This window comes from Calonectris borealis, chromosome 7 (genome assembly GCF_964195595.1).
Source record: "Calonectris borealis chromosome 7, bCalBor7.hap1.2, whole genome shotgun sequence".
NCBI lineage: Eukaryota > Metazoa > Chordata > Aves > Procellariiformes > Procellariidae > Calonectris > Calonectris borealis.
Genome location: NC_134318.1, coordinates 30,788,481 through 30,814,938, shown reverse-complemented (window position 1 = coordinate 30,814,938; position 26,458 = coordinate 30,788,481). Strand labels below are relative to the sequence as shown.

The 26,458-nt window shown below is 48.7% G+C and overlaps 1 protein-coding gene across 2 annotated transcripts; it reads left to right on the top strand.

Moving 5' to 3' along the window:
* ITPRIP (inositol 1,4,5-trisphosphate receptor interacting protein) lies at positions 1 to 26,361 on the top strand. 2 transcript variants are annotated; one of them, XM_075154997.1, is made up of 3 exons: positions 1 to 389; positions 5,082 to 5,188; positions 19,372 to 26,361. In XM_075154997.1, the coding sequence occupies exon 3, from the start codon at positions 19,385 to 19,387 to the stop codon at positions 21,032 to 21,034; it is 1,650 nt and encodes a 549-aa protein (XP_075011098.1). In that variant the 5' UTR covers positions 1 to 389; positions 5,082 to 5,188; positions 19,372 to 19,384; the 3' UTR covers positions 21,035 to 26,361. The 2 variants fall into 2 exon arrangements, with proteins under 2 accessions (XP_075011098.1, XP_075011097.1); XM_075154996.1 differs by lacking the exon at positions 1 to 389 and adding an exon at positions 4,599 to 4,971.
* Positions 26,362 to 26,458: the final 97 nt, after the last annotated feature.

Sequence of the window (26,458 nt, the reverse complement as noted above, 5' to 3'; positions counted from 1 at the left end):
ACCAGGAGGTCAGAATACATCCGAGAAGCAAAATGAGCGCATTTCCTCTCCGTCCCCGGTGCCCTCAGTACAAAACCATCTGGGAAGCTAATGGGGGAGCCGGGAGGGAGCTCAGAGAGCAAACTGCAGCCTGCCGGAGGATGGCTCGGCTCCTAGGGCTGGCGGGGGTGGTTTGAAGGAGGAGAGAAACAAAAAAAACCACCACGAAGAGAAGAGGAAACCCGCTCCGGCCGGGCTGGGCGGACTCGCCTGCACCTCGCCGAGCGGAGCCGCCGCGCTGCGGGACGCCCCGCCGCCCCGGGGAGCGGCCGCCGCCGCCCCGACACCCGCCGCTCTGCGCGGACCTTCCGCGGGGAGCGGCGGCCCCGGCGGAGCCCCGGCCCGGCCCGGTAAGTCTCGTCCGGGGCTGCGGGGACCCTGAGGACACGGCGGGGGGGCGGATCGGGGGGAGGGGGGGAGATTTGTCCCGTTCCCCGCGCTGCCGCCGTGGGAAGGGCTTTGCCCGTGTTTGCCGCGGTTTTGGAGAGCAAAGCGGCAGGACGAGGAGCGGCGGGTGCCGGTGTCTGCCTGCAACAGGTCGTGTTGGTGTGACTTTCTCCCGTTTCTCGTTACGGAGTAACTTTTGCATTTTGTGCTTTCTTCGTGCGTAAGTGGTTCGTCTCGGTGGGTGTTCGGGCATCAGGCCCCTGAGGCAGATTACCGTGCCCACCAAAGTTTCTGCAGATCTTTCGGCTTTCCTCTCCCAGCAGCCCAGGCAGGAGCCAAGCGCAAGGAGCAGAAGGCAGCCTCCTTTCAGGGGCCCCGTGAGCTGCAGGAGGACTGGCTGCAGCCCCCTTCGGTGGTGCGTGTGGGGAACCTCAGCGGGATCGAGTCATGCTGAATAGAGACCTCGCAGCCACCTATTTTTGCTGGTGCTGACAGCACGGGGGGGTCCTTAGGCCAGTGGTGGTCTTGGGCATGTACAGTCCATGCAAAAAGCATCATTGAGCTTTGCTGCGTGTTCAGTATCACGTGGCTTGGGCTTAGCTTGTTACAAAACTTTTTTGCCTTTCTTCTGAGATACAGTATGTCTCTCTTAATGAGTACAGAGAGAAGGATGTTTTTCGTAGAGCTGTTGTTCGTGTGTGGGCATCTTTTTGAAGATGGCCAGTAGATATTTGTAGCTCAAATCAGAGTGAGTCAGGACTGGATACTGGAAGTAATGAGCTGTAAAACTGACACGCAGAACCAGAGCCTTAGTGGCCTTTGCATCTTCAACTTGGTAATCTCCCACTGAAGCAGTTCTCTTGGGAACTGCCACATTAAAATCCTTCAGGAAAATAGGACATGTTGCTGTTGGTGTCTGTTATGTGGTCAGGCAAGATGAGCTCCAGCAGTGTCTCTAAGCGAACATTACTATTAACGTGTTTTTAATGAGTGCTGAAGGCCTAAACCATACCCAGCGCATCCCCTTCAGGCATGAGTGTTTGCTGTGAGCTGCCAGGCAAGGACCTGAGCTGCCAGGCAAGCAGCACTTGGGCAGAAGAGCAGCTGTAGTGCAGCATGGTTGGTTTTGTGAGGTTTTTGAGTTTCTTTTGGTGATGATGGTAATGCTCTTCTGCACCTCTGACTAAAGTGACTCAGTCTACCTTCATAGATGTCCCAGTTTTCCTTAATATACTTGAAAGGGGTTTCTTCAGTCCTTGAGGAAAAACAGTGCATAGAAATTAGGAATGGAAACTTAAAACCTTCACTTCGATCTTGTTTTCAGCACAATAGATGCTTCACGCTGCTCCCACATGGGAAATACGCATATTAAGTGTGGAGACACACTTAATACACACACAGATGTGGAGAAAGGTGAATTGATTTGCAAAAGGTCAGAGAGCCAGAGCCCAGAGAGTATTGGGATCAGCCCTAAGGGCTGCTTGGCTCCCAGTTGGGGATGACACTTTTTTTTTTTTTGCATGACTCGGGTGTGCAGAACACAGTGATCTGTGTTTGCACCAGCGGCAACTGCAAGGGAGAAGTGACTTGTGCACACCAAAGGCGTTGTACCTGTTTATCAAGAGCTCAGGCGGTGGCCCCTCCCCACCTAACTGTCTTCCTCTTTTTGTTGCTTGGAGCATTACAATATACTAAGAACAGCCTTTTTTTTTCCTTTTTTCTCCCCCCCCCCCCCCCCCCCCCCCAAGTCAGACTAAATAGCCTTGGTTGGGGATTGGGAGACTTTGCTTTTCCTGAGTGATTGTTTCGGGCCGTCTGACGACTAGGGCCACCAAAGCTGCATGTCCTGCTCCCCTTTTGGTTTTTGTTGGTTCTCTCCATGGCAATAAGGGCTCCTGTGTGCCTCTGCTGTATGGTGGTCTCAGAGAGATGCCAGTGCTTGTGATCCTTCTTATGTGGCAAGGAGTACCAAAGGGAGGGAATCTGACCTGCAGAAATCTAACACTGGTGTTCCATGAGCTGATCTAACTAATTTCTTGAGTTTGTTTTTTAAGCAAAACTGTATGGTTTTCATAAGGAAATTTTAGGCTGGCTTTTGCAACTGTCTACCTGCTGACTGTTGTTTCAGTATCCTGGAGCTTGCCTGCAAATGAATTAATGCAGATAGTACGATATCAGGAAATGCACTTAGTGGATTGTATTGTGGCGTACGATTTTTTTTTTTTCTTCCCCAATAGCTTAGAGTGCAACGGGTACACAGCAAAAGGATTGGTTTATTTTTCTAGTTGTATTGCTTTCTCCTGCCACATCTGCATCCCCTCTAAAACAACTGTCCTGGCAAAATTTAACTTAAATTCAGCCTCTGTCAACAAGGTGAACATTAAGAAGCATTTGTTTTGGGGAGCACTGATACACTGATACACTGATACTGATCATGAGATCCATGAAGAGTCTGCATGAGTCTCCCTGCTGTCCTGTGCTGTCCTGTCCTGTGCGCTCTGCTCCACAGAATTGCAATTGCAATCCATAGCAATGGTGCAATGGAGAAGGGAGCTGAAAAAAGCTCCTGGCTTCTTCCCTCAGATCCCCTTTAAAATGGGCTGTTGAGTGGGCCAGCTCTTTCTCTCCCAAGTGTTATTATAATCTATTTACACTGTGAAAAGGAAGGTTTGCTGCCAGGCAGCATACTTTCCATCAGTACATGTAATTGCTGGGTGGTGGAGAGAGGTAGAGACTCTGGTTTTCGGGCAGGAGGGAGGGAGTGTGGCCAGGATATGCGCTGCGCAGCATCGTTGTGTGCCCGGCCATGAATTCCAGGTTTTGCAGGGATGTGGCTCAGCTGTGTAAGCAAAACCTTCTGCCCATTTCCCCCTCAGCGTGAGCAATAGGAAGGGAGGTGGGTAGCCAAGCTCCAAGCAGCTTGAGGGATGGAGAACTGGCCCCGGGGTGCAGCTGCAACAGGGCTCTTTTTTTAGCTTGTTTTGATTTCCACGCACACGTGGGCCATGTGAATTTGGCTGAGCCAACCTTGACTGGCGGTTCAGCAAAACAAACAGGTTTTACTGCCATAACCTGAAGGCCAGACTAGCTGCTGAGCTTCATTGGAGCAGAGGCCGGTTTGATTTCTGGTGTGGAGAGGAGGTTCTTGTATAGGGCTGACCCACAACAAACACTCTGCTGTGTTGCTCGGACTGTCTCCAAGGGAGCGAGAGGAGGTTTGTGCTGGCGTGTGAGGATGCAGCGCAGACGCACCCACTGCTGAGAGGGACCTTCTTGTAGTGACCTTAGACCACCCCCTAAGGTTCAGTCAAGGTCTCTCTAACATCTCTACACATATAGTAGAGGGAAACCCTGACTTAAACTCTCTCTTTTGAGATTTAAAAATTATTTTAACAAGTGAGAGCATGTAAGTCCCGTAGCAGCAGTTTCCTGCACGGCACTTCAGAGCTCCTTTCCTCCAAGCAGAAGCGCCTGCTGTACCTGCTGTGGCCCTGAGCCACCATGCGACCAGGCATTGCAGGCCCTGAGGGCTAACAAACATCCACTGGGACATTACAGCGTGGATCCAGCCCTTTTGGGATTGGGAGGGTCTTGCTCCTGTGCTCGGCAGTCTGTGCTGCTGCTGCTGGTACTGGCACAAGCAGCTCTGCAGGCTGCAAGGTGCTGGGAGGTCAGGGCAGAGCCCGTTTGCCCAATTTGCCCTCACAGTTGAAGACAAAAACAGAGAAGTGAAACTGTACACGCTGTCTGGTCAGAGCAGGTATGTGGGAGGAGGGAGGGTTGAGCCATCCCCTCCCCAACGGCTGCCAAAGTGAAGGGGTTCAGGAGAGCAAGGATGCGTCAACCTAATACCGAGCCCTTAAAGGACCCAGATCCAAAGCCCAGCTCAGCCCACGGAAGGGCTGTTCATGATTTTATCATCCTTTGGATCAAGACAGAGGGTTTGAAGTGGTGATCGTGGCTGGTAATGAGGGCGGTGGATTCCTGTTCCCCAGCCTGCTTGTGTGCAGCTGGGCAACATCTCCTTTATCTGCCTGCAACCAGCTTGTCGGGCCCATCCACTCCTGCTTCTGCTCGGAGGACTTCGCTTTGTTTCCTGTTTCACCTAGAATTTCTTAACTTCTCTCTCCTAAAATATGGTATTTTATCTTTTGCGGTTCTGTGTTTCACATCTTCCTGTATGCTCTTAGACTTATTTCCTGCCTCTTCTCCTGTGTTTTCTGTTTCTCACATTAGCTCTCTAAACCCTCGCAAGCTGCTTACAGCAGCTAGATGCCTTTTCCGAGACATACCAATCCCGGACAAAACTGTCCTAGTCCTTGCACTTATGCAGCTGCTATTTGACCATTTTAAAAGGAGAGGGCTGGTGGGTGAGGATGGAGTCAAGGGAGGGAGGTCCTCGCTTGCCGATATGTCTGCAACCCTGACAGACCAGCGGAGTGATTTGCACGCTTTCCCAAGGGAGAAGCAGCGTTTTAACTCTTCCCTGATCACTTTAGAGCTGATTAGTTCTGGTCTCTTGAGCTTTTATGATCATTTTATTAGGTAAGAGGGCGAGTTAATCTCTCTTTTAATCAATCCCCAATTTAGATAACTGCATTATGTACCCATCTTCTGCCTTGAACTTCCTCATTCATTCTCTTTGTGTTTTGCAGACTTCCTGGCTGTGCTTCAGCGGTGGGTGACTGAATATCGTCTTCTCTGCGTCACGGTGATAGTAGTAATGTGAAGTTTAATGAGCACCTGCAAAGTCGTGTAGCAGGTAAGTGCTCCGGGGTCATTCTTCCTTCCAGATTTGATGTGATTTAAAAAGGCTTCTTGATGGGCTCTCACTAGGAGATCCTAAGCCTTGCAGCAGAAATGCCGGAAGGAAAGTGGTGTGGCTCATAGTTTAGTAAACATTCCCAGCAGCGAGGGTCAGACAGCACTTGCAAAGCAAAAGTAGCAAATTGTGAAGGTTTCATTTGGAAATGGCTTCAGTTTAGATGATCAGTGTTAAAAGCCTCTCTCTTTTGGCATTCAATATAAAATTGCTTTTATCTGACTGCTTGGTACAGTTGGGGTCTGGTCAGAGAGTGATGGCAGAAAGCAACCAACAGGTCCAAGCTTTGCTGACAGCAGCTACTGCTGCATTTCCTGCTATGCAGGAGAACTTGCCAGAGGTACCTTACCCAGGTTGGGAAAGCACTAGATCCCCCCTCTTCCAGGTGTTAGAGGGAGAGCAAAGGCCTGGAAGTGCCTGGGTAACCTCCTGATGATCGGGGTGATAGCAGAGGCAGCCGGATTGAAGGGAAATAGTGGCTTTTACAAGCCAGCAATGCATAGAGTTTTCATGTTTGTACAAAAACCCCTGAAAAATGTGCTGAAAGCAGAACTGTCGGGTGAAACTCGGACGTCTGGCAGTGCTGCTCTGCGAGCGTGTGGCAGGAGGCTCTGTGGGTAGCAGTGGTGGGAAGGGAAGAACTGGAGCTGATGGAGCTGATGGCAGAGGGAACCACCAGAGCAGAAGTCCTGGCTGCCACAATGTCCTGCTACAGCTCTGAGTACCTGTTACTTCATGTACTCCACGTGATTTTTTTCTTTTTCTTATTTATTCTGGATCTGCCTCTGTGTTTGTCTGTCCCCTCTTCCCACCCCAGTCAGTTCAAACGGCTGCTCTGCTCTAGCAAAGCTCAGCTCACAGCGTTCCCTGGCATGCTCCTTCAACCAGCCCCAATCAAAGCTGTGAGAGCTGGCCCCTTGCCATCCTCCTGTGTGTAAATGAAGCTCTTTCTCTTTTTCCTTTCCCCCCACCGTCTTTCATTATTATCCCTCTTCCAGAGGCAGGTTTTTCTGGCTGATCTAGCACATTATTTATATCAGTGATATTTGCCTCAAGGCAGAGAAGCTTTTCTAGCATTTACAGGGAAAACATCTGACGCACCCCACTGCCATGCATGTGGCTTGGAAAAACCAAGCATGGTGTTGGCAAGGATGAGGACCATTGAGGCCAACTGTTGCAGAATTTAAGCCCCGTTAGGCACAGTCTCCGATTCATATGGTTATTTCTGTTGTCTGGCAAAGGAGAACATACTGTTCCTTTGCCTTCGAAACCAGGGTGAAGAGCACGTAGAGAAGGTTCTTGCACCTGAGCAGGAAAGTGACATTAGCTATAAGGCATCAGCTAAGCCACCTGTGTAACCAACTGTATCTTTCTCTGGGTTGCCTCAAGGGATGTTGGGCGCCATCAATTGAGAAGGTAGAGTTTGCAGCCAAACCGAAAGGAAAACAATGAAAATCAGCCTCAGAGTGCCTTGCTTTCAGTTCTTCCAAATTGCAGAGGATTTGGTAATGCTCGGTGAGCACCTGATGAGGAGTTGGAGCAAACTATTCCCACGCTGCCCGCAGGGAGGGAAGTAGCTCCCTAAGACGAGATACCGCCTGTATGTGCCAGAATCCTGGCAGGGCTTACAGCTGGTTTTGGAGAAAGCACATGCAGTGATAAGGAGACTTTCCTACGGGTAGAGGTAGTTAAGCAGTAGTCTAGACTGCCTTGGGAGGCAGAGATGGAGATTTGCTGGAAGCTTTTCAGAACAAAGTAGACAAAGACTTGCCAGAAACCATCCAGGCGCAGTGTAGGCAGAGGCGGGAGACTGTATTGCTTTTTCAGACCTCTTTTTTTCCCTATTTTTTAAGCTCTTGTAGAATATTAATACATACCAGAGATGGAGCTAAGGAGGCGTTCTCAAGCTTAAACTGTGACACTTGATGTTCACAGTATAGTGCTTCCCAGAGGGACTTGTGCTTGTGTGTGTATCTGCTCCCAAAATGCTTAGATCCTAAGCTATTTCCTCCTGAATGTTCAGGTACCTGACTGCCACTGGTTTCAGATGAGAGTTTGATTTCTAAAGACCTCTGGAGATTTAGCAACCAAATACCTTGGGACTGTTGGAAATGTGAGAGAAAACACTTGGATTTTCTGCAGCACAACGATTTCTGCACTGCAGATTGCAACCCATTCATGATAATTGAAGAAGAGCCTTATCTTTTTCTTCCAGGCTAGTAGGGGCAAGGATGAGATGGGTTTCTGTATTTTGGGTAGCTGGAATCCATCAGCTGACCCTTCCCTACTGTAACAGACGGTGACATAAATTATCTGGCACACTAGGTGACTCAAGGACATAGAGCGCTATTGCGGTCCTACCTCGCGAGCTGGCTATGCTCAGTCTAAGTATCATGGCTACGCTTTTCCGCAGCCGAAGTCAAAACACAGTCTGAAAGTGCTTGGCTGATGTCCATCCTACCTCCTTGTTGAGCCATAGCTGCTTCATGCTCTTGGAACGAGTGCAGGGTTATGATCTCAAGCTCTGAAAGAGTTACAGGAAGAAACGTTGGCTGAAAGGGACGTGTTTGCATCATAAGTCATCCACAACACGTGCTCTCAGCTCAGCCTTGTATTTGCTGCTAGTCCTGGACGCTTTCAGGGGGGCTGGAAACTGTCTTTGCTCCTTGCTAAGCTAAGCTCCTTGCCTGATGCAGCAGAGGGGATTTTTGTGCCTATGAGCAGGGGCCCCACAGCTATGACTCACAGTTCCCATTACGTTGTAACTTAGCCTTTAAGTGTGCGGAGAGGCTGTCCCTTGGCTTTCAAACAAAGCCTGCCTTTGTTGTGCTTATGTTATAAAGGAAGCAAGCGTATGTGTTCACCCCACACATCCCAAATGAAAACCACGTGGCTTCACAGCCTTAACGTGTGTTTGGTACTTTTGCTACAGCAGTGCATGTTACATCGCTCTTATCCCATTGATTTTTTTCAGAGTTTTTCTTCCCAGCATTCAGTTTACAAACTCTTCAAGGAAAAAAAGAGCTTAAAGATATTTTCTTTTGTTGGTAAGCAGAGGGGACTGAGCAAAGAGCACGTTAAAATTATTAAATATGGGTGCATGTGGCAATAGGCTGGTCATTCCCTTGGGTGAAAATGGCTCTGAGTTGGTGGCCACAGGTGCTGAAAGGATGAGCTTCACAGAAATATTGTACAGAAGTGGGGCAGTTTGTTTTCTTGTATGGCTTTGCTTTTTTCTTCTGATTTTTATTTATTCAAACTCATTTTGAAAAGCAGGGTTAGCCAGCAGTACTCTGCAGCCAACATATTTGTGTGCGTGCGTGTCTCTTGGCAGTTTTTACATTTATGACTAGCGAGCCAAGACTGGGCTTACTGCTTCCCAAAACTTTGTGTTGTTTCTCCTGTTCTTTTCTAGAGCCACCAGGTAATGGAGTAAGAAGGCCTGATTCTTTCTGCAGATGCTGGTGTGCAATGTGGAGTGCCTCTGCTTAGATCAGGGAGTCATCCTAGTGAGAGTCAAGGAAACGGGGCATTGCAGTAAAAGTGCTCTTTTTTGCTCTCTCCTCCTTCCACACCCTCTACCCATCCCTGCAGGGGCTTTCACAGCCTGCTTTTTTATTTATTTATTTTATTTAAGGAACTATATTGTGTTTTATAAAAAAGCTGGGATTTCAGGCAATGGAATAAAGCATTGCTTTTCATTTCTGTGGTGACGTTTTGGCTACAATAGCCAGCTTCTAAATACTGTTCCTCCCCAGCTGTTTGAATACAAACAGCTGTATCTAGTTAGCAAAACAATAGTCCAATATTACACAGACCTCCAATCCCATCCAGTGATTTCGAGTCCTGTTTAAGCAGATATTTGGGCCTGCGGGTCTCCTGACATAGGAGTGTGACTTTGTCACTGAGTCAAGACTGTGATGGAGAGTCAGAGTAACCGCTGCCTTATTTAACACCACCGATGTGATTTCATCCACCTTGTTTAGAATTAAGTGGGGAAAAGGAGGGCAAATTTAAACAAACATCTCGGCAATTGAACCCTTTTTGTATTCTCACCACCTTTCCCTGAGGTGACTGCCAGGTGGGATCAATGAGCCATGGCTGCCTGCACGTGCAAAGGGAGGTCGTGTGGCTGAGAGGGTGACAGCCAGAGTGGGTCCCAGCATGAGCACCAGGTGGAGGCCAGAGAGCATCTGTGCAGTGACATTCCTCCATACATTGTGGTTGACACTATCAGGCTTTTGGTAAAGCAGCGGGGGGTTTTGTGTCCATCTGCGCTGATGAAAGATTGTGCAAGGGAACGACCAGCTATTGCCCAGGCTCCCATCACGTTTAGGCTTGAGGGGGAGGGAGCTGGCGAGGTTGGTAAGCCAACCTTCTTTTCTATTTCTTGGTGTGTGTCTTTTCTTTTCCTAAAAAAGAAAACCCCAAAAACAAACAAAAAAAAACCACCCAAACAAACAACGAAAAAAACCCAAACCACAGAATTTCAGTCTACTCAATTGTTTTCCTCACAATTAACAGACAATATTTATTTGGCTTAAAAAGCCAAGCTGTTCCTGGCCGGGACCCTACCACAACAGCTCAGTACGTGGGTGGGAGCCACATGCACACTTCCTACCTTTCCTCTCCTGCCTCCCTCGCAGCCAGCACTATGTTCCAATTTGTAAAACCCCTCTCGACCGTAGCAGGGGGAACCCGAGGCACTGCACAGACTGCCCACGTGCTGTTTGCTGACAAGAGCTGAGCTGGCTTGCACAGTCAAAAAGCAAAAAAACACATTTAGGCAACGGGCAGGACGCTGAGTAACACACTCCTCACGCTGTTAGCTTTGTCTCCTGGTCTCCATGGGCACCCCCTCTTGGGTCCAGTGAGTAAACAGTGAGTGCTTTGGGGGCATGACGTGGTTCTGCGTTTATTTAGCAGTTATTACAGCTGTCCTTGATGGTGGCTGCCAGCTTCTGGGGCAGGAAGAGGGGGTGCAAATCATGTTCTGGTCAGAGATATGATACCTGTATGCACTGAGAAATAGTGACTTAGAAATACCCAGATAAATCCCCCACTTGCTGCTGAAACTGAAAATCTAACAGGTGCCACATCTCTTTGGGTTTTGGAAAAGAGCCCTAGAAGGCAAATAACTCCTTTTGAGCCAGAAAGAAAACTTTGGACTGTCTAAGCTTTGGGGGAAAGGGGGCCATGAGATTTTATGGCAACATCTTGCAAATGCATCTGTGCGCAGAGAAAGCTGAGGCAGGAGGCAGGACCTCTGAACATCTTGAGTGCTACTGCAAGAAGAAAAGAAACAATCTGTCCTACTTTCACCCACAGCAGCTACTGCAAAGTTAGGGGTTCAAACTGCAGCAAGGGGCAGTTAGTGAGGCATGAGAGAAAGCTTCCCGATGGCAAAGGTAGTGAATGACTGTAAGACATGAGAGAGGCTCCATGTCCTTCCCAGGGCAAGTCAAGCACTCCTCTCCTTGGAGAGATGCTGGCAAAATCACTCCTTGCTTGGACCTGGAGCCGCACAGTGGCGTCTGCCGCCAGAGCAATGCCAGTGCCGCTCACATGCTTATCCACCCTGAATCTGCCTGTCCGTGGGAAGGGAGGGCTACCAAGTCCTGTACACAGGATGAGCATCAGCATTTCCTTGGAAATACCTGATCTGCTGACCCCGGGAGGAAAATATTGCTTCCGAAAGTCCACAGCAGACCTGTTGGGCAGGATGTCCGGCTCGGGCTGTGCGACTGACCCTGTTGGCACTGCAGTAGGCTCAGGACAGGATGTCCACCGATGTTACGAAAGGCTAACATGTTCTTAATCAAACAGCAAAACAATGGTTACCAGGCAAGTGACCTTGTCCAGCTGCTGTCCTATGGCCAAGCAGCTAATCTGGGGTGGGGCTTCCAGGCATGTTTTGGAAGGAAGTTGCTCTGCCGTACCTATCTTGTGTAGTCCTGAGCAGGCCAGCTGGCTTGTTCTGGTTTTAAACATGGTTGTGGTACCACTCTCAACATCCAGACCTCATGTGTTGGTGCATTCAGTCCTTTCCACTGGTGGCTTTGGTAAAGAGCCAAAGACAGAGCCTGATCCCACTAGTCCGTGCTGAACCAACTGCGACTGCTGGCAACTGGAATTTGGTACTTTGTCTGTAGCACTAATTTAATGCTCAAGAACACAAGTCAGAGCATAAGTTATAGCTGCTGTGGCTGGAACTGTTCTGTCCCTGTCGGTAACTCATCACATCAACATCCTGCACGCAAGCTTAATTCATAGGGGGTGAAAGAACAGCACAAGTTGGTGCCACTCGGCCTCTGTATTGCGTTTTTGTGGCTCCCAATTTTCCTGGCTGGGCTGTGTGTGCTGCAGCTGACTGTGTGCTCAAGAGATGGGAGAGCAGGAGTCTCTCCTGGCTGTCCCGTGCTGCGTGATCTCTGGGTGGGCTGTGCTGGGTGCTGTCAAAGCTGATGGTGGAGTGGGAAGTGGGGGATCTTCGTGGCTCTGTATGGGTCTGGGGACGTGTTCTCACTGCAGCAGTGGGGTCTTTGTCCTGGAGGGCAGAAACCAGCTGAGGATCCTCATCTGAGCCTCTGGGCTCTTGCTGCCTGTGCCAGGTGAAAGCTAGGCAGGATCACACGTGCTAATGCATGCAGTGGGGTGGGAAGGGTAGACTGGTGCAATAAACCCTTAGTCACCCTGGGGTGTGTTTCAGTATGTGAGCTCTGAGCATTTGCCTCAGCTGTAAGGGCCCTCCAGCCCCCCTGAGGGTCCAGCGCCTCGCCAGCCCCACCTGATGCCACAGCCCCACCTTGCTGACTCAAGTGAACATGGAAACTCTAGTTTGAGATGCAGTGTTTCGGCATGATGTCTCCTAGGAGTTGGCTTAGCTGGCAGCGTCCATCACTCTGGGGTGCTGGATAACCCGCGGGCCCCAACAAACGTGGTGCTGACCTGGGAGGAAACCTCACTCGCTTCTGGTCTGAAATTCTTCACCAAAATGGGACTCCTCCACTGCCCACCCAAGAAAATACTTCTTCACTAAAAATGGTCTCAAGAACAAGACAGGTTTGAGTGAAGTCCTGGCAAAACCAATTCCTCAAGTCCTGTGAAAGCCCAGGTCAAACCTGCAGAGCAGAGCATTGACCTGAAAGCAGTCAAGGGATGAGGGCAGCAACCTCGGGGGCCGGGAAGGAGGCCAAAGCTTAGAGGACTGTTACTCCCTCCTGAATTGGAGGAGAGCCTTCAACAGAAGTTTCTGTCATCCCAAGTAAGTGATCAGACTATAAGGGTATAGACATGTGCCCTGTTTTTTAAATATGTGCATATAAAATAAAAACCTGAAAATTTTCTCATTCTTGTCATGGCAGAAGAGGCAAAATTTGAACAACAAATTCACAGCAGATAATGGCAGAGACCAGACTGATATCTTCACAAAGGTATTGCTCTCTGTAGTGGTACAGAGTAGTGCTCCCTTTTTCCATGAACATCCATCCATCTAGCACGTGTCTATTCCTATTGTAGCAGCTGGAAGGAAAACTGCCCTCACCATCTGTCCTGAGCCAGCAAAGGCCTTTCGACTGCTCTGTAAACGTTGGTGGGGAGATGGTGGAAAAACAGCAGCATGTCGTGGGGCTGACTAAATAAAGTGCATCTTTCCAAGTTTTTGGCAAGAACAGTAATACTGACATGCACCTCTGCAATTCCCATTTCTCTTTCATTGTGCATGTTTCTTACAATTCAGAGCTTGTAGTCCCCAGTAAGAGGAAACGTAATTTCTTTCTGCTGCAGCCGGGCATACCTCTGAAGACCTGCAGAGGTGGCAATGGTATTTGCAAATTGGAGGACATAGTGCATTATAAAGGGCTTTCAGCAAACTTTTTGTCTTGTCTAGGTCTTCATAAATGCAGCAGAAGCATTTTCAGACTATACACTCAAAGGGCCAAAAGGCAGTTTGTTTTCTGTTACAGCAAGGGGAGGAATCATGGAACTCCCAGAAGCTCAGCTATGAGGGAGTACGGCTGGGCTGGGCCTGAAACCCCTGAGCTTGAGATTCACATCTTCCCAGTGAGAAAGTCCCAAGTGCAGGTTAGTGGCCATTCTGGGCTGTTAATCTCTCCAGTCAAAACAAGCAGCGGAGTCCTTTCCAGACCTCAAGGACCTTTCCCAAAAAAGTCTCAGAAGTCATATTTATTCCCATGAAACTTCTGGTTTCAAAAACTTGGCAACTTTCAATGAAAAAAGCTCTCAACCAGCTGTAGTTTCTATCATCTCTTCGAATCGCCTCTTTTCTTGCAGCCTACCAAAGCAAAACACAATGTGGCAGCCACCTATTCACTGCCTTTTGTGTCAGCTAAATCGCAGGAAGCAATCGAGTGTGTCGTAAATGACGTCTTGGCGTATTCCAGTGCATTACTGAACGGCATTCAGTGGCTTGACTTGGGTTTTTCTAATTTCAGAACCAAAGCTTCAGCTCACTCCTGTCTGGTTTATTGCTGAACACCAGCCAGAGTGTGTTTTGCTTCCCATGATTCAAAATGTAAGGGAATAGAAGGTAGAAAAAATTTAGCTGTATGAGGAACTCTTGAGGAAAGAAAGGGACCGTTAATGAAAGGGAAATATTCTCCTGTGTCTTCAGAGAAGATGGAGAGTTGTCTGGGCTCAGAGCACATGAGCAGCCTACAGAGGCAAGTTGCAAGCTGCCTTTTAAATCTCTTTCTTTTCCTCTGCCAGCCTGAGCAGGAGGCAAAAGGATCTGAAGCTGCTCTGGAAAAGGGCGTGAGGAAAGGCTTGGGGACATCAGAAGTTGAGCACATTTTAGCTGGAAGGAACAGGACATTGTTATGGCTTCGAGCATCATCGTCTCTGCCAAGGACTTCGCTGCTCATACAGGGAAATCCCCTGTGGCAGGGTGGCTGGTGGGAAGGGGGAGAGCACACACTGCTGCAGGGCAGTGGCTGTCCCCGGTTGGCCCACCCAAACACCAGATGAGCTCTGTGATGCTCCCAGGTGAGGAGGAGGTCTTCAAGGCAGAAGCTGAAGGTGGAGCCGAGCTCTACCCCCATGCCACATAAAACACCACTAAGCAAATCTGCTTACACTAGTGTGCACTGCAAGCACTATTCTCTTCAGGGCTGACTACGGTCAGGAAACAGTCCGATGGCTATTTTTATATTGTCTTGCAATAGTATCTGCAGATGATTTTCCTTCAAGGCCACTTGTGCAGGGACCCAGGTAGCACAGGTGATATGGAGACAGTTACTGCAGAGATGCAGGCACAGCAAGTGCTGATTTGCAGAGCTCGGCACCAGTTTTTCAGCTTAGAGGTCTGCATTTGTGCTGGTGAGGAGCTGCAACTCTGCCTTTGCTCCAATGCCAAGGGGCTGAACATGGCTGGTGAGTCAGATCTCACCTGAGGGACCATTTTCAGAGCTCCAGCCCATTTCCTCTCCAGCCTTTGACGTGGCTGGTGCTGCCCAAATGTGGCAAAGGAGAAGAGTCTTTTCCAGTGGCAGTTTTGGGGCAAGTCTCTCTGGGCATACTCACCCCTTGGTTTTTATGATGTGTATGCAAGAGGATTTCAGCCAGCTCTCAAAGTCCCCATGCAGAGGGTGCTCTCCAGCCATCGCTTGACCTTAGGCAAGCCGCTGCCTGGCTGTGCAAAGGTTTTACGCACCTGTGAGCTTCATGTGCTGCTTCCCTTTCCTTGCCACATGTTACCTGTAACCGTGCTCCCGGCGAGCGGGTGAAACAAACATTACTGGGTTGGGCAGCGAAGGGCTTTCAGATCAGCTTAGTGTGAGAGCTGGCCTCCTTCTGCATGTGGCTTCATGGCACCAACCTGAACTGCATGATAGCAGTTTCGTCTTTCCCCTTCCCCTCTTGGGGCTCCCCGCATCATCCAGCACCTGCTGTGGGGCTGATCGTGATCCTCCAGCCAGGGAGGCTGCTTTGGGCTTGAAAGGATGAGGCCTAACTTGCCTGGGAGCTGAGGGTGGAGGCTGCAGGGGCTCTTGGTGAAGCCTTTGAACATACCAAGTGCTGCAGGATGCAGCTGATCATTGTTTCTAATTGTGCGGCAGAACGATCAGCTGCTTTTATCTCTACGATCCCTGGCTCCCCAGCTGGAGAGTGGGACGGTGCCTGCCCCCTCACTTCCCAGGGTTGTTCAAAGCGGTCGTAAACCTTAAAATCGGTGAAGCACCCAGTCACTGAAGCAGTGAATGCCACAGAAAAGCCTGGAAGGAAACTAATTCTGGTGCTAGGGTCGGGTTTGAACATGCAGCAAACGCGCTGGGCAGCGAGCAGAGATGGAGCTTTGCATGGAGACATTGGGGCTCCACGTACCTGCTTGCTCCTGGCCCTCCTCCCTTCCCTGAGCAGCTTTCCTCGGCCTCGCTGCTCCTTTCCCTGCTTTGTGCCCGGGAGCACAAGAAGTGGGGTCTCTGCTCTCTCACCCCCGGAACGCCCCAGCCCTGGAGCAGGGTGAGGGCAGGCTCCCAGACGTGGCCTGCCTGCGATGCCACGAGGACCACAGTGCCCTCCCTCAGGGGCGTCTTTGGAGCCCCGGGACTGCCGCAAGAGGGTCAGCAGAAGGTAGTTAGATGTAAGCCTGTTACCGAGCCTGGACACTGTCTGTGTTTTGAATGGGAAAAAACTGGCAGGTCCAGAAGTTTGGAAAAGGTTGAAGATCACTTTGGGAACTTGCTGTTTAAAAACTCATTAATACTTTTTTTTTTCTTCTCTCATGCTTGAAATGTTGCTAAATTGGATGCATAGATGAAACAATAATGTTTCTCTTTCTTAGCCTCCAGCTTGGAAACATTTGGACTCTCTCCCTCTTCCCCACACAAAAGCCGTCTCAGCCAGAGCAGGCATAAATACTTTTATCAGACTTAAATTGCTTGAGCTGAAGTTAAAAGCAAGGGAAAAGAGCAGCCTTTGTTATGGGGAAGGCTGGACCGCCCCAGCACGCAGTGCTACTGGTTTCACCTGTATTATTTAGTCTTTCCATATTAGCCAGGAAAGCTGAGTCTGGCGAGATGTGGGAACGCTCTGCCCGTACCACCCTTGCTGCTGTCAAGGCCAGGCACCTTGGTCACTGAGCATGATTAACCTTAAGCCTTAACTGGGATTAATGTTTGGCTTCACTTTCTGGTGTGCATAGCTACAGTAGCAAAAGGGCAGTTTTGACCATGAAAAATTCCTCTGTTCAGGCTGAAAACAGACATGCCTCTTGCAAATTCACGTGACTGGAAGATATTGTCACTTCCAGTTTTCATCCTGACTCTCTTCCAGAGGTTGATGCCTGTAGAGTTTGCTGGGGGAAAGGCTGTGTGCATGCTTCCTAACCTACTCCTGCAAAATCAGCTGGGGTAGCCTAGACTGTCAGCATGGCTCAGAATGAATTCAGCTGAGCCGGCCAGTGATGGACTTGGGGATGTCTGGCCTAGCCCCTTCTGCTAGCAGAGCTTTGGGGTAGGTAACCTCTGGAAGCGGTGTGCCCATTGGCAGCTGGGCATGGGAGAGTCTTGAAGGATACAAGAAGATCCTAAGGAAGCTGACTTCTTTCAACCTTATGCATCTAAGTAGTAATCCGGTAGTAGTAAAACATCTCATCTGCAGGGACACAGAGGTCTAGCAGGGCAGAGCAGCAATGTCGTCCTGGTCAAGACTGCAAGAGGAGGCACCTGGCCCTTGGCCATGTTATTTTTAAGATTGGAAAGCACACGTGGTCTGCAAAACCGTAGCACTAAGGAAAGGAACTCGCCAGCGCTTCCTGCCCTGCCCCGGCAAACTGATAAAGCCCTTTGCAATGCAGGGCGACCCCAGTTTATTTTTAAAATGTGACCAGGCACAGAGCTCACAGAATAACTAGAACACCCAGCTTTGGGCATTAATTCAGCTTTAATTCATGTATTAAAGATGTATTAAAGAGTTAATGTAAATGTAAAAAGGACAAGAAAGGCCAGCAAACCATCTCCAGAGCAATATCTGTGTAAGGACATGCACCTATGCATGTACATGGGATCTAAAAAAAGGGTAGTTAGTAAATGTTACACAGGGAGGGGCACTTAGCGTTATCCTGAGCACCGTGTGAATTTTCTTGCTGCTTGGATAATGCATCTCAATCCTGTTCCCTTCCCTTGTTATTCCAGTCCCAGCCCTCTTGTAAGCAAAGATAATTGCATGCTGAAGGATACAGTTCCCATGTACAGTAAGTGCTCACATCGAGGAAACCTAGGTTCCTGCAATCAAAAGCTAGCCGTTTGTTGTGCAGTAATGATAACAAGGCCCACCGGGATGGATCTATCTTTATTGCATGCCCTGTGGAGGCATAAATGAGATTGCCAGAGATGGTCTCCTTCCTGCCCAGACGCTGGGACAGCAGAGTTGCTGTGGTACCAAAACACACCAGGAGGGAGCTATTGCAGGGGGAGAAAATTACAGCCCTCAGCTCCCGGTGCACACACGGTGCCTCACCATCTCTTGGCTCTTTGTGAAACAGCCTAATTCCCGCAGCAGGTTGAATTGGTTTGTTAGGAATGAGATTACTCTTTCTGGTTTGATTGATTAGGTATTTTATGGATAGACAGATATAGATAGTAGCAGAAACCCTTTTATCTCAAACACACTTTTGAGGCATTAAAGGTGCTGCATTAAAATGTCCCAGCCGGAAGAAGAAATACCCCTGCTTGTCCGTCTTGTCCTTCTGATCTCCCTGTGCTAGGACTGAGGGGTAATGTTGCTAGAAAGAGGGACTGGTGAGCTTGCCACATCTCAGCAGTGGGTGACAACCTCAGATTGTCCTGCCCTGAGCAGGCACTTGGGATCTTGATAGCGATGCTAGCTCTCAAGAAACAGAAATGCCACCTTGGAGGAAAGAGCCCAGGCTTTAGCCTGAGCACCCTCTGGTCCAGCCCTCTGGGAGACCTCGTCAGGACCAGGCAGATGCCCCAGCAATGGGCCCATGTCCCAGAAAGCTGGGAATTAAATTCTTTCATCATGAGTCCCATGGCATGGAAACCTTTATTAAGTGTGAAATCTGAGCAGCAGAGCCAGTAACCACACGAAGCAACTCCAAAACGGCATAGCAGTCTCGGTTATGCCAAGGGCCTGTGCAAGGGGTGACATGTGGGACTGTTGCTGGCACCACGGCTGTCCGGGGCAAGCACAGTGACACCAAGACCCGGGGTGTGTCCTCACAGCCATGCTGAGGTCACTTCAAATAGGAGAGAGCTGGCTGCAAGCACAGCTGCTAAGGGGGAGCTTGGGGAAGATGGCTTAGATCAAAGCCATAGTGTTTACTAGTGTCTTCCACAGATTAATAGTGAAGTAAGCACCAAAAATAAACAACCCAGTGCTTTTAAAACCAATGGGTTAAAGAAACCCTTTCCAGTTTAGCAATCTTTTTGTCTCTGCCCTTTTTCCGGGGACTGCAGTCATGAGGCATCCTGGGGGCCGGGAGGGTTTGCCACAGCCTGATCCTGATGGTGCTGAAAGGCAGGAAGGGTTTTGCCTCCAGTGCCTGCTTAGAAGCACAAAACCATGCAGGGTTGTTCCCACCCAGGTGCACATAACCAGCACCAGCAGTGGAGGTTGCTCTGATCCAAGCAGGCTGTGTGGGTCCCCAGACATGCATAACATGGAAGGTGGCCAGGACAGCTCTGCCTATGCCATTGCCAGGTCTGTAACATTAGCCTTATGTTGAGGGAAAGCAGTGGACATCTCCAGCCCTTCTTTTCTACATCTGGGGAGGTCCTGCCTGCTTCTTTCCCTTTCTGTCCTGACAACTTTAAAGGAGGGAGGAAGAACATGCCCTCCAACACTGCCCCAGCAGCATCACAGTGGGTTGACAGTAGCAAGCGCCTTCACAGTTCTGTTCTTCAAAGTTAATTTGATGAGAGGACACTTTCATCCTCACTATCTGCTGATAAAGTCTCTTCGGGAAGCTTGGTTGGTAACTTGCAGAAACAGGCATGCGCTTAGGAGCTTCTAGACTTCAAGCAGTTTTTTCAGGGCTAGAAAGGGTGCCAAAGCTTTTATTCAAGTGGGGAGTTTCTCTCATTTTTCTTCATGAGGGAATATACTCCGAATTGTGGGTCATTCTGCCTTTCTTTCTCTTCCAGGGAAGGAACTGCCATGCCTGTGGGAATCTTCCGGGTGTGCCTAGTGGTGATTACAGCTATTGTCAACCACCCACTCCTCTTCCCTAAAGAGAATGGCACTGTCCCCGAGAACGCAGAAGAAATCATCCAGAAGATGAAGGAGCGGGAGGAGAGCCTTCGGCTGGAGCAGTTGCGCTTGGAGCAGGAAATCGCAGACCAGGAAGCCACACAGAAGGCTCTGGAAAAGGCTGCAGAAGTAGTGGAGGAAAGCAAAGAGGAAAAGGTCCGATGGGATATGTGGACTGCCCTTTCCATGGTCATCTTCCTGCTGATCGAGCTCTGGAGGCAGGATTTCCAGGAAGGGAATTGGCAGGACACAGGAGGAGAAGAGGATGACATGGCTGTCCTGGGGAAAGCATTTAAAGGAGTGACCTTCCCTGACAAGGCTGTCTTGGCCGGCTTCTATGAGAAGCGCATCCTGGGTACTACCGGGGACATGGCCAGGATGCGGGAGATGGTGGAAGGCTTTGCAGATGACCTGCTGGAGGCCTTGAGGAGTGTTTGTAACCGGGATGCTGACATGGAAGTGGAGGACTGCATGGGTGTGGGGAGCATGTATGAGAATTGGAGAGTGCGTAAACCTTTTGTCTGTGATCTGATAGTGCCTTTTGCCCCCCCAGAGCCATACTGTTTCCGGTCCCAGACCTGGTGCTCTGGCGACTCTTTTCCCCCAGATGAACAAGGTTACGGCACTATCAAGGTATGCAGGGCCGGTGAGGATGTGACAGGTTGCATCTGTGACAAGACTAAACTAGGGGAAGATATGCTGTGCCTCCTCCATAGCGAAGCCAATACTACCAGGCCCAGCAGTGAGATGGAAGACCTCCTGTGCTTCAAAAATACTCAATATCTGGATGCCGACCAAGTCATGAAGTGGTTCCAGATCGCGGTCACCAAGGCCTGGAACAGAATCTCCCACAAGTACGAATTTGACCTTTCCTTCAGCCTCCTGGACTCGCCAGGAGCCCTGAAGATAAAATTTAGGTCAGGGAAATCAATTGCCTTCAACCTCACCCCTGTGGTGCAGTACGAGAATTCTGACGTTTACTTCATCTCCCATTTTCCTCGGAGGGGCCTGGCAGCAGACCTCCCCTCCAGCACTCACTGGTTTCTCACCTTTGCAGTGTATGAGAGGAGGTTCATCCAGCTGGTCTCCAAAACCCTGCCTGCTAACGCCTGCCATGTCAGCTGCCTTCAGATCCTCTCCTTCCTCCATGGGAAGCAGTGCAGCCTCACAGGTCCAAGCGGGCTCACCAACTACCACCTGAAGACCGTGATGCTGCATCTCCTGCAGGCACGTCCCAGTCAGGACTGGGCCCCAGAGAAGTTGGAGGCCCGTCTACAGGACATGCTGAAATTCCTGGAGAAATGTTTGCATGAGAAGAAGCTCTACCACTTCTTCATTGGCAATGGGAAGGTACCAGCAGAGCTGGGTTTCCCAATCATATTCCAGAGGGCTGAGCCTCTCAACCTTTTCCGTCCCTTTGTGCTACACAGGGACGTTTACAGGAAGACAGTGGACACGTTCCACGAGATGCTCAGGAACATGTCTGCACTGATAAATGAGTATACGGTGCACATCCCCCTTGCACACACCAATGGGATCCATAAGGAATCCCTTTAACCAAAGCCAGCAGGAAAACACTTGTTTCTCTAAGCACAAGTCCAGAAGGCAGCTTTCCGAAGCCTCCTGGAGACAACTGACTTTGCCAGTACAGCTTCTTGTCTGCAGCTGAACCGGTCCTGGGCCGTGGTTTCTGCAGTATGGGAGAGGGGATGGGGGGAGGATAGGGAGAAACTGGAAGACGTATAGAAGTAAGTTTCTGCTCCACTGGTGTGCTGGCTGGGTTTTATGCAGCTAAGAATATATTTTTCTATTGTGCCTCAGTCACGCTACAGTGGTGGTGAGCAACAAACATGACTAATTTATTCAGATGCCTGCAATGCAAACGGTGATGGTGGCCAAATACTTCATTTCCTTTGGAAGGGGGAGATAAGAAAAGGGTGGAGGAATCAGAGGCAGGATCTTGAGATCGCAGGAGCCTGTCTGCTTGCAGATAGCAGGAGCTCTGCGACCGATGGGAAGCGCAACACAAGACTCGGTGCTGATGTGGGGCAGAGGGTCATGCACAAGATCTGGACTGGATGGAAATCCTTAAATCAACCACAGCTCTTTAATCAAAAGGTAACTGTAGTTATAAAAAAAAGCCTTCTTGATAGGACTTGCAGCAGTAGTTTAAATGGCTTGTCCTGTCCTTCAAACACACCCTTGCACCCTGCACATTTCTTCTCCCTGGGAAGGATGTAGCAGACCAAGCAGCAGAGTCTGTGTCTTCAGACCATTTCATTCAAGTCTTCCATTTTCTTCATGGTAACATGGCTAGTGGGTTATATTCCTGGCCATTTTCCATGGATAAATGGACAGGAACCTTTTTTTACCTTAGATAAAAGAGAGAAACACTGTTACTGGGTTCTGGCATTTTGCTTTATTTGTTTTCCTTACCTCGGGGCAGCAAGGCTGATAACAGCCAAGAGAGAAAGGACTGCTACAGGTTTTGCTTTCATAAAATAAGTAGTTCTCCAAAATTATCCTGTAACGAAGGATAGTAGCAGGAGGGAACAATCACCCTCCAAATGAGAGTGTGACTCTCCCAGCATGGTTTTGATGAGGCCAAGGCCAGCAGGATGGCTCTGAGTTAGGAGGAGGGCATGAAAGAGGTGCACATGTAGCAGAGCTTGGCAGCGCTGTCTCTGCAGCTGCCTTGTGGTCTGTGTTGCATCCCTTCTGCTCCCAGATACCAGGCAAAACCTACCTGTTTGCTTCCATATAGGATCTCCTCAATCCTTTTAAGACTGCTGCTCTGATAAGGCTCTGAGGAGCTGCTGCTAGCAGACCATAATTTGCTGAGCCGGGAGTGCAATGGGGAAGTGACAGCTTCTGCAGGCTTTCAAGTCAGGGGAGAATCTCGAGGCATGTGCTAAAAAACCCAGTGCAGAAATAGAGATGCCTGAACTCCTCAGGAAGCGGCATGTTAGTGCTGTGCCAGTGGGCCGCCCAGCCCCAGCGAGGTGGCTTTGCTAGAGGAGGAGGCTCAGTAGCTGCTTACCCTCCTTCGTGTGCTTCGTGCAGGATCCAAGCCAGGGCCTCAGTGCAGATCTGCTTTGTGCTGGTCCTGGAGGCCTGGCCTCCAGTGCTAAGGGGCCTTTCCTACCATTTTCTTACTAAGATTTCCTGCAATGTTTTACACTAGGGCTTCTCTGGATCCTGTTTACAAGAAGGTAGTTGTTCTGGGTGGTGAGACCCATCAGGGATGATATTACCATGACTCCACAGGTCTCTTTTTATCAATCCTCTCTATCACATGCATCAGAGAGAAGATTTAATCCTGTATCACTACTAGGGACAGCATACAGCATGAGTCTTATTATCCAGCCTGTTGATAAGCAAACTCTTCATAAACGTGTCCTCTTCTCCCTTTTCCTGGTAAAAACCATTTCACCACCTCCTGGGTGCCTGCTCTTGTCTGTCCCTCCACCAGTGAGGGACATTTCATGCACAAAGGCAGAGAAAGCTGTAACTCCTGTTTCCACACCTGGTTTATAAGAAAGCACAGGTGAGGACAGGGAACTCTTTGCTCAATTTGCTGCTCCCCTTGGCTTTTATTGTCACAGCTATAGGGTGGTTTCTGAGCAGAAAGTAAGGGGTAGGAAGCAAAACAGGAGAGAAGAGGCTGGTGGGTATTGCCAGTAGGAAAAAGTCTTGGATCGTCAGTGCTTGCTTCAGCACCCTTGGCAATGAGTGCCTGGGAGACTGCCAGCATTGGCAGAGCAACAGGGCAGGACTAATTGCTAACGCTAACAAGTGCTGTAAGCCCCTGGCTTTCATTAGTACAACCAAGCAAGCCTTCCCCAGTAGGAAAGAGGGCAGGAGCAATCTCAGGGGACACAACAAGCAGAGGTACAGGGAGGGTGGATGAATACTGGAGCCTGGAGGCTACATTGGGAGCTGTGTAAGTTGTTTGCAAACCCAAGCAATTTGCCATTTTACCTGCCCAGGTTTACTGCACAGTGCCTGTAGCAGATCCAGCTTTGCATGGGCGGCTGGCAGGCAGGTCATGCTGAAGCAGTTGTGGTCAGAGTTGCTTCTAAATGTGTTCCCAGCCCAGCCAGAGAGAAATAAAATTTTCTCTGCCGTTTCCTGTCAGGAGTCTAAATTTAGACTGTCCAAACAACAGAAACAAATTTGTGACCCAGGTCTCTCAGGAAATGACATTCAGGGTTGAAAAAATAACTTTTATATAAGGTTGAGCTGGGGGACGATAAGAAAAGGCTGTTGAACAGAATAAGGTAACTCCCCTGTTAAAACGTCAGAACAAAGCTTTGTAACACCAGTCCTACGGGCTTGTAAACATGCCTAAACTCGTCTTTACACAGCTCCGAGCACTGCTGCTCAGACTCAAAGGGAACCTAAACTGATAAGTGGATTGAATCTTTTGTTCTTCATTTTCTGTATTTGTGTGTCTGTTCTCTCTTAAGCCCAAACTGACCCTGAAGTGTTCCCATGGAGTTTAGTTGAACCCAAGCTGGAGCTGAACCAAGTAATTTATGGATTTGATTCCCCTGAAAGCAAATTGCTTGGCTTAATTTCCTACATGCAATATGCTCATTTTGCCCTAAGCACCTTTTAAGAGGTCTGTGCTGTGTATTTAGGCTGTGAGGGAACCCACTCATACCTGTCCGGGGGCAGAAGTGCTCTGTGATTATAAGCTGTGCTCCAGTAAGCCTCAAGGCAGAGATCTTCTTTGTAAGCCATATACCAGCATATATACCAGACGTATATACATGTCCTATCAGAGGAGATGTGGGTACAGAGCATTTCTCTGGATCAGACCTCTGCAGTGGTACAAGAGGCCATGATGAAGCACATCATTCCTTGGACTGTCTTGTCTCTCCTGTATTAAATCTTTGCCCACCAAGTACTAGTCCTATCAGTAAAAGGCCACACTCACATTTCAGAAGAAAGGTTTATAAGACAGTTCAGCTCCATCAGCCAGTAAAAATGTCCTAAGACTTTTTAGTGCTGCCCATGTTTAGTTCTGCCTTGATTGAAGTCTGGTTGGGCATTCATAGGAAGCAGCTTTAAAGGGTGGGGTGGAAGTGGGGTTTTCTGGTTTAAAGTGAATAATGTCTTTTAAAACCAAACAGCATATGACATGTGAGTAACAAACACACAACATCTCTTTGGTAATGCATGTATCTCCGTGAGAAGTCCTAAGGAAGGGTAAACTGCCTGATCCGGACCTCTTTCTTGTGTCTTAGGGCTGTTCTGGCCATTTGCTAACCAGGTGAATTTAACAGATGAACTCCTATTGCCTTGTGCTGCTTTCCAACCACTCCCTCCACCCTCAACTTGTGGTTTTAATATTTCATTATAGCCTCTGTCAAAGCAATGGAATTAGTCGTGGCTTGATAGCAGCCACTGATCTACAACATAGCCTCAGGAGCCATTTGCCTTTAGGAAATGTCTTGGTCTAAGGTTATTATTGTTGTTCAGGAGCTGAATGTCTTCTAAGGGGAGCTGTTGGGAGCTCACTCTTTAGTATGTGGCAACCATAGAATATGGCTTCTCTCCCTCTGCTCTGTATACAGGTCTTATGGGGGTATAAATATGTATTTCAGCAAAGACATCCAAAACTTTATCCAGTATTCAAGCAGCAGGATTTGGTGCTTGTTCACCAGATGTTTTTAATGCAAAACCTTTGCAAAGTTTTCTCTGTGGTGAAGAAATGAGACTTTACCCACCTGTAACAGCTTAGCTGCTGGTCATTGAGGGGTTAATTGTCATAGGATCCTACATAGTAAATAGTTTTATTTATTACTTGTCTTTTTTTTAGGATTGGGGGTGTGTGTGTAATATGTTAGCTCAGAACAAAACTGTAGTATGAAGATCTTGGCAATGCAGCTGAGATAGGCAGTAACACCAAAACTCTCCAAACTAAGGTCTTCCTTGATTGACAATGCTGTACTCAAACCGCTGCTTTTATAGCAGGACACTGTTGAATTTGTATAGATCTTCTCATGCAGCTTTATTTATAATAAAGGAAGTCTTGTACAAAATCTAAAGTGTGAAGTCTGTTTTGTTTCTAGTTCCCCCCAAAATGTTTCTGAGAGCAGAATATGCTCAGGGTTTCTGAGAGTAGGAATATGCCCAGTGCGATCCTAGCACAGAGAGCCCAATAGCAAGAATCCCTGTGATTTCTGACTGCCTGTAGAAATTGTTCCAGAATAAGATGCAATGTGAACATAAAGTGGAATAACTATTCCAGAATAATGCCAGGGATGTCAGACTTCCTGAGAACATGAATCCACAGGAATTCAAAATAATTATTTTGGATATCTCTGCTCAAAAAAAACTGTTTTCTGGCAAGCCCTAAATATTGCTGGTAGATGTTGCCCTTATTGGCTGAACCAAAAATCTCCTGAATTTCCAATTCAGCTAGAGGAATCCTCTTTACCTGCTTGTTTTACAGGTATCCACAGCCAAGTTCCAGCAACCACCCACCGCCACTTAGCCTCCTGCTTAACCCCTTTCCCTGGTTTAAGGGAATGGCACCTCCTTGTTAATATTCTAATCTGCTCTGGCTCTGTAAGGAAATCCAAAGCTAGTTATGAATTCATATAATAAAAACACCACTGTTTCCTTGGCAACATGTCTTCCAGCCCCACAGAATGCTCTGCACACCTTTAGTTAATAACTGTACCTTCCAGTTATCGCTGGGGCTGAATCAGCATTGAACAGGTCTGAGAAGCAGCTGGTTAAGAGTGGCAGCACAAGTCTACCTAGCCAGGAGTTAGAATTTCCCAGGGTCAGCCACACACTGCAGTAAATGGAGCTTGTGAGTGGTGTGGCCCAGGATCATCAGCAGTCTTAGTTGTTTTAGTGCAACTTTGTTATTTAAAATAAATTAAAAAAAAAACCAAAATAAACCCACCATGCTTTAAAGCTCAGTCTGACAAGCTCAGCAACATTTTCTCCATTGAGCTGTTG

Coding starts and splice junctions, on each gene's coding strand:
- ITPRIP (XM_075154997.1), top strand. CDS start 19,385: ATGCCTGTGGGAATCTTCCGGGTGTGCCTAGTGGTGATTACAGCTATT.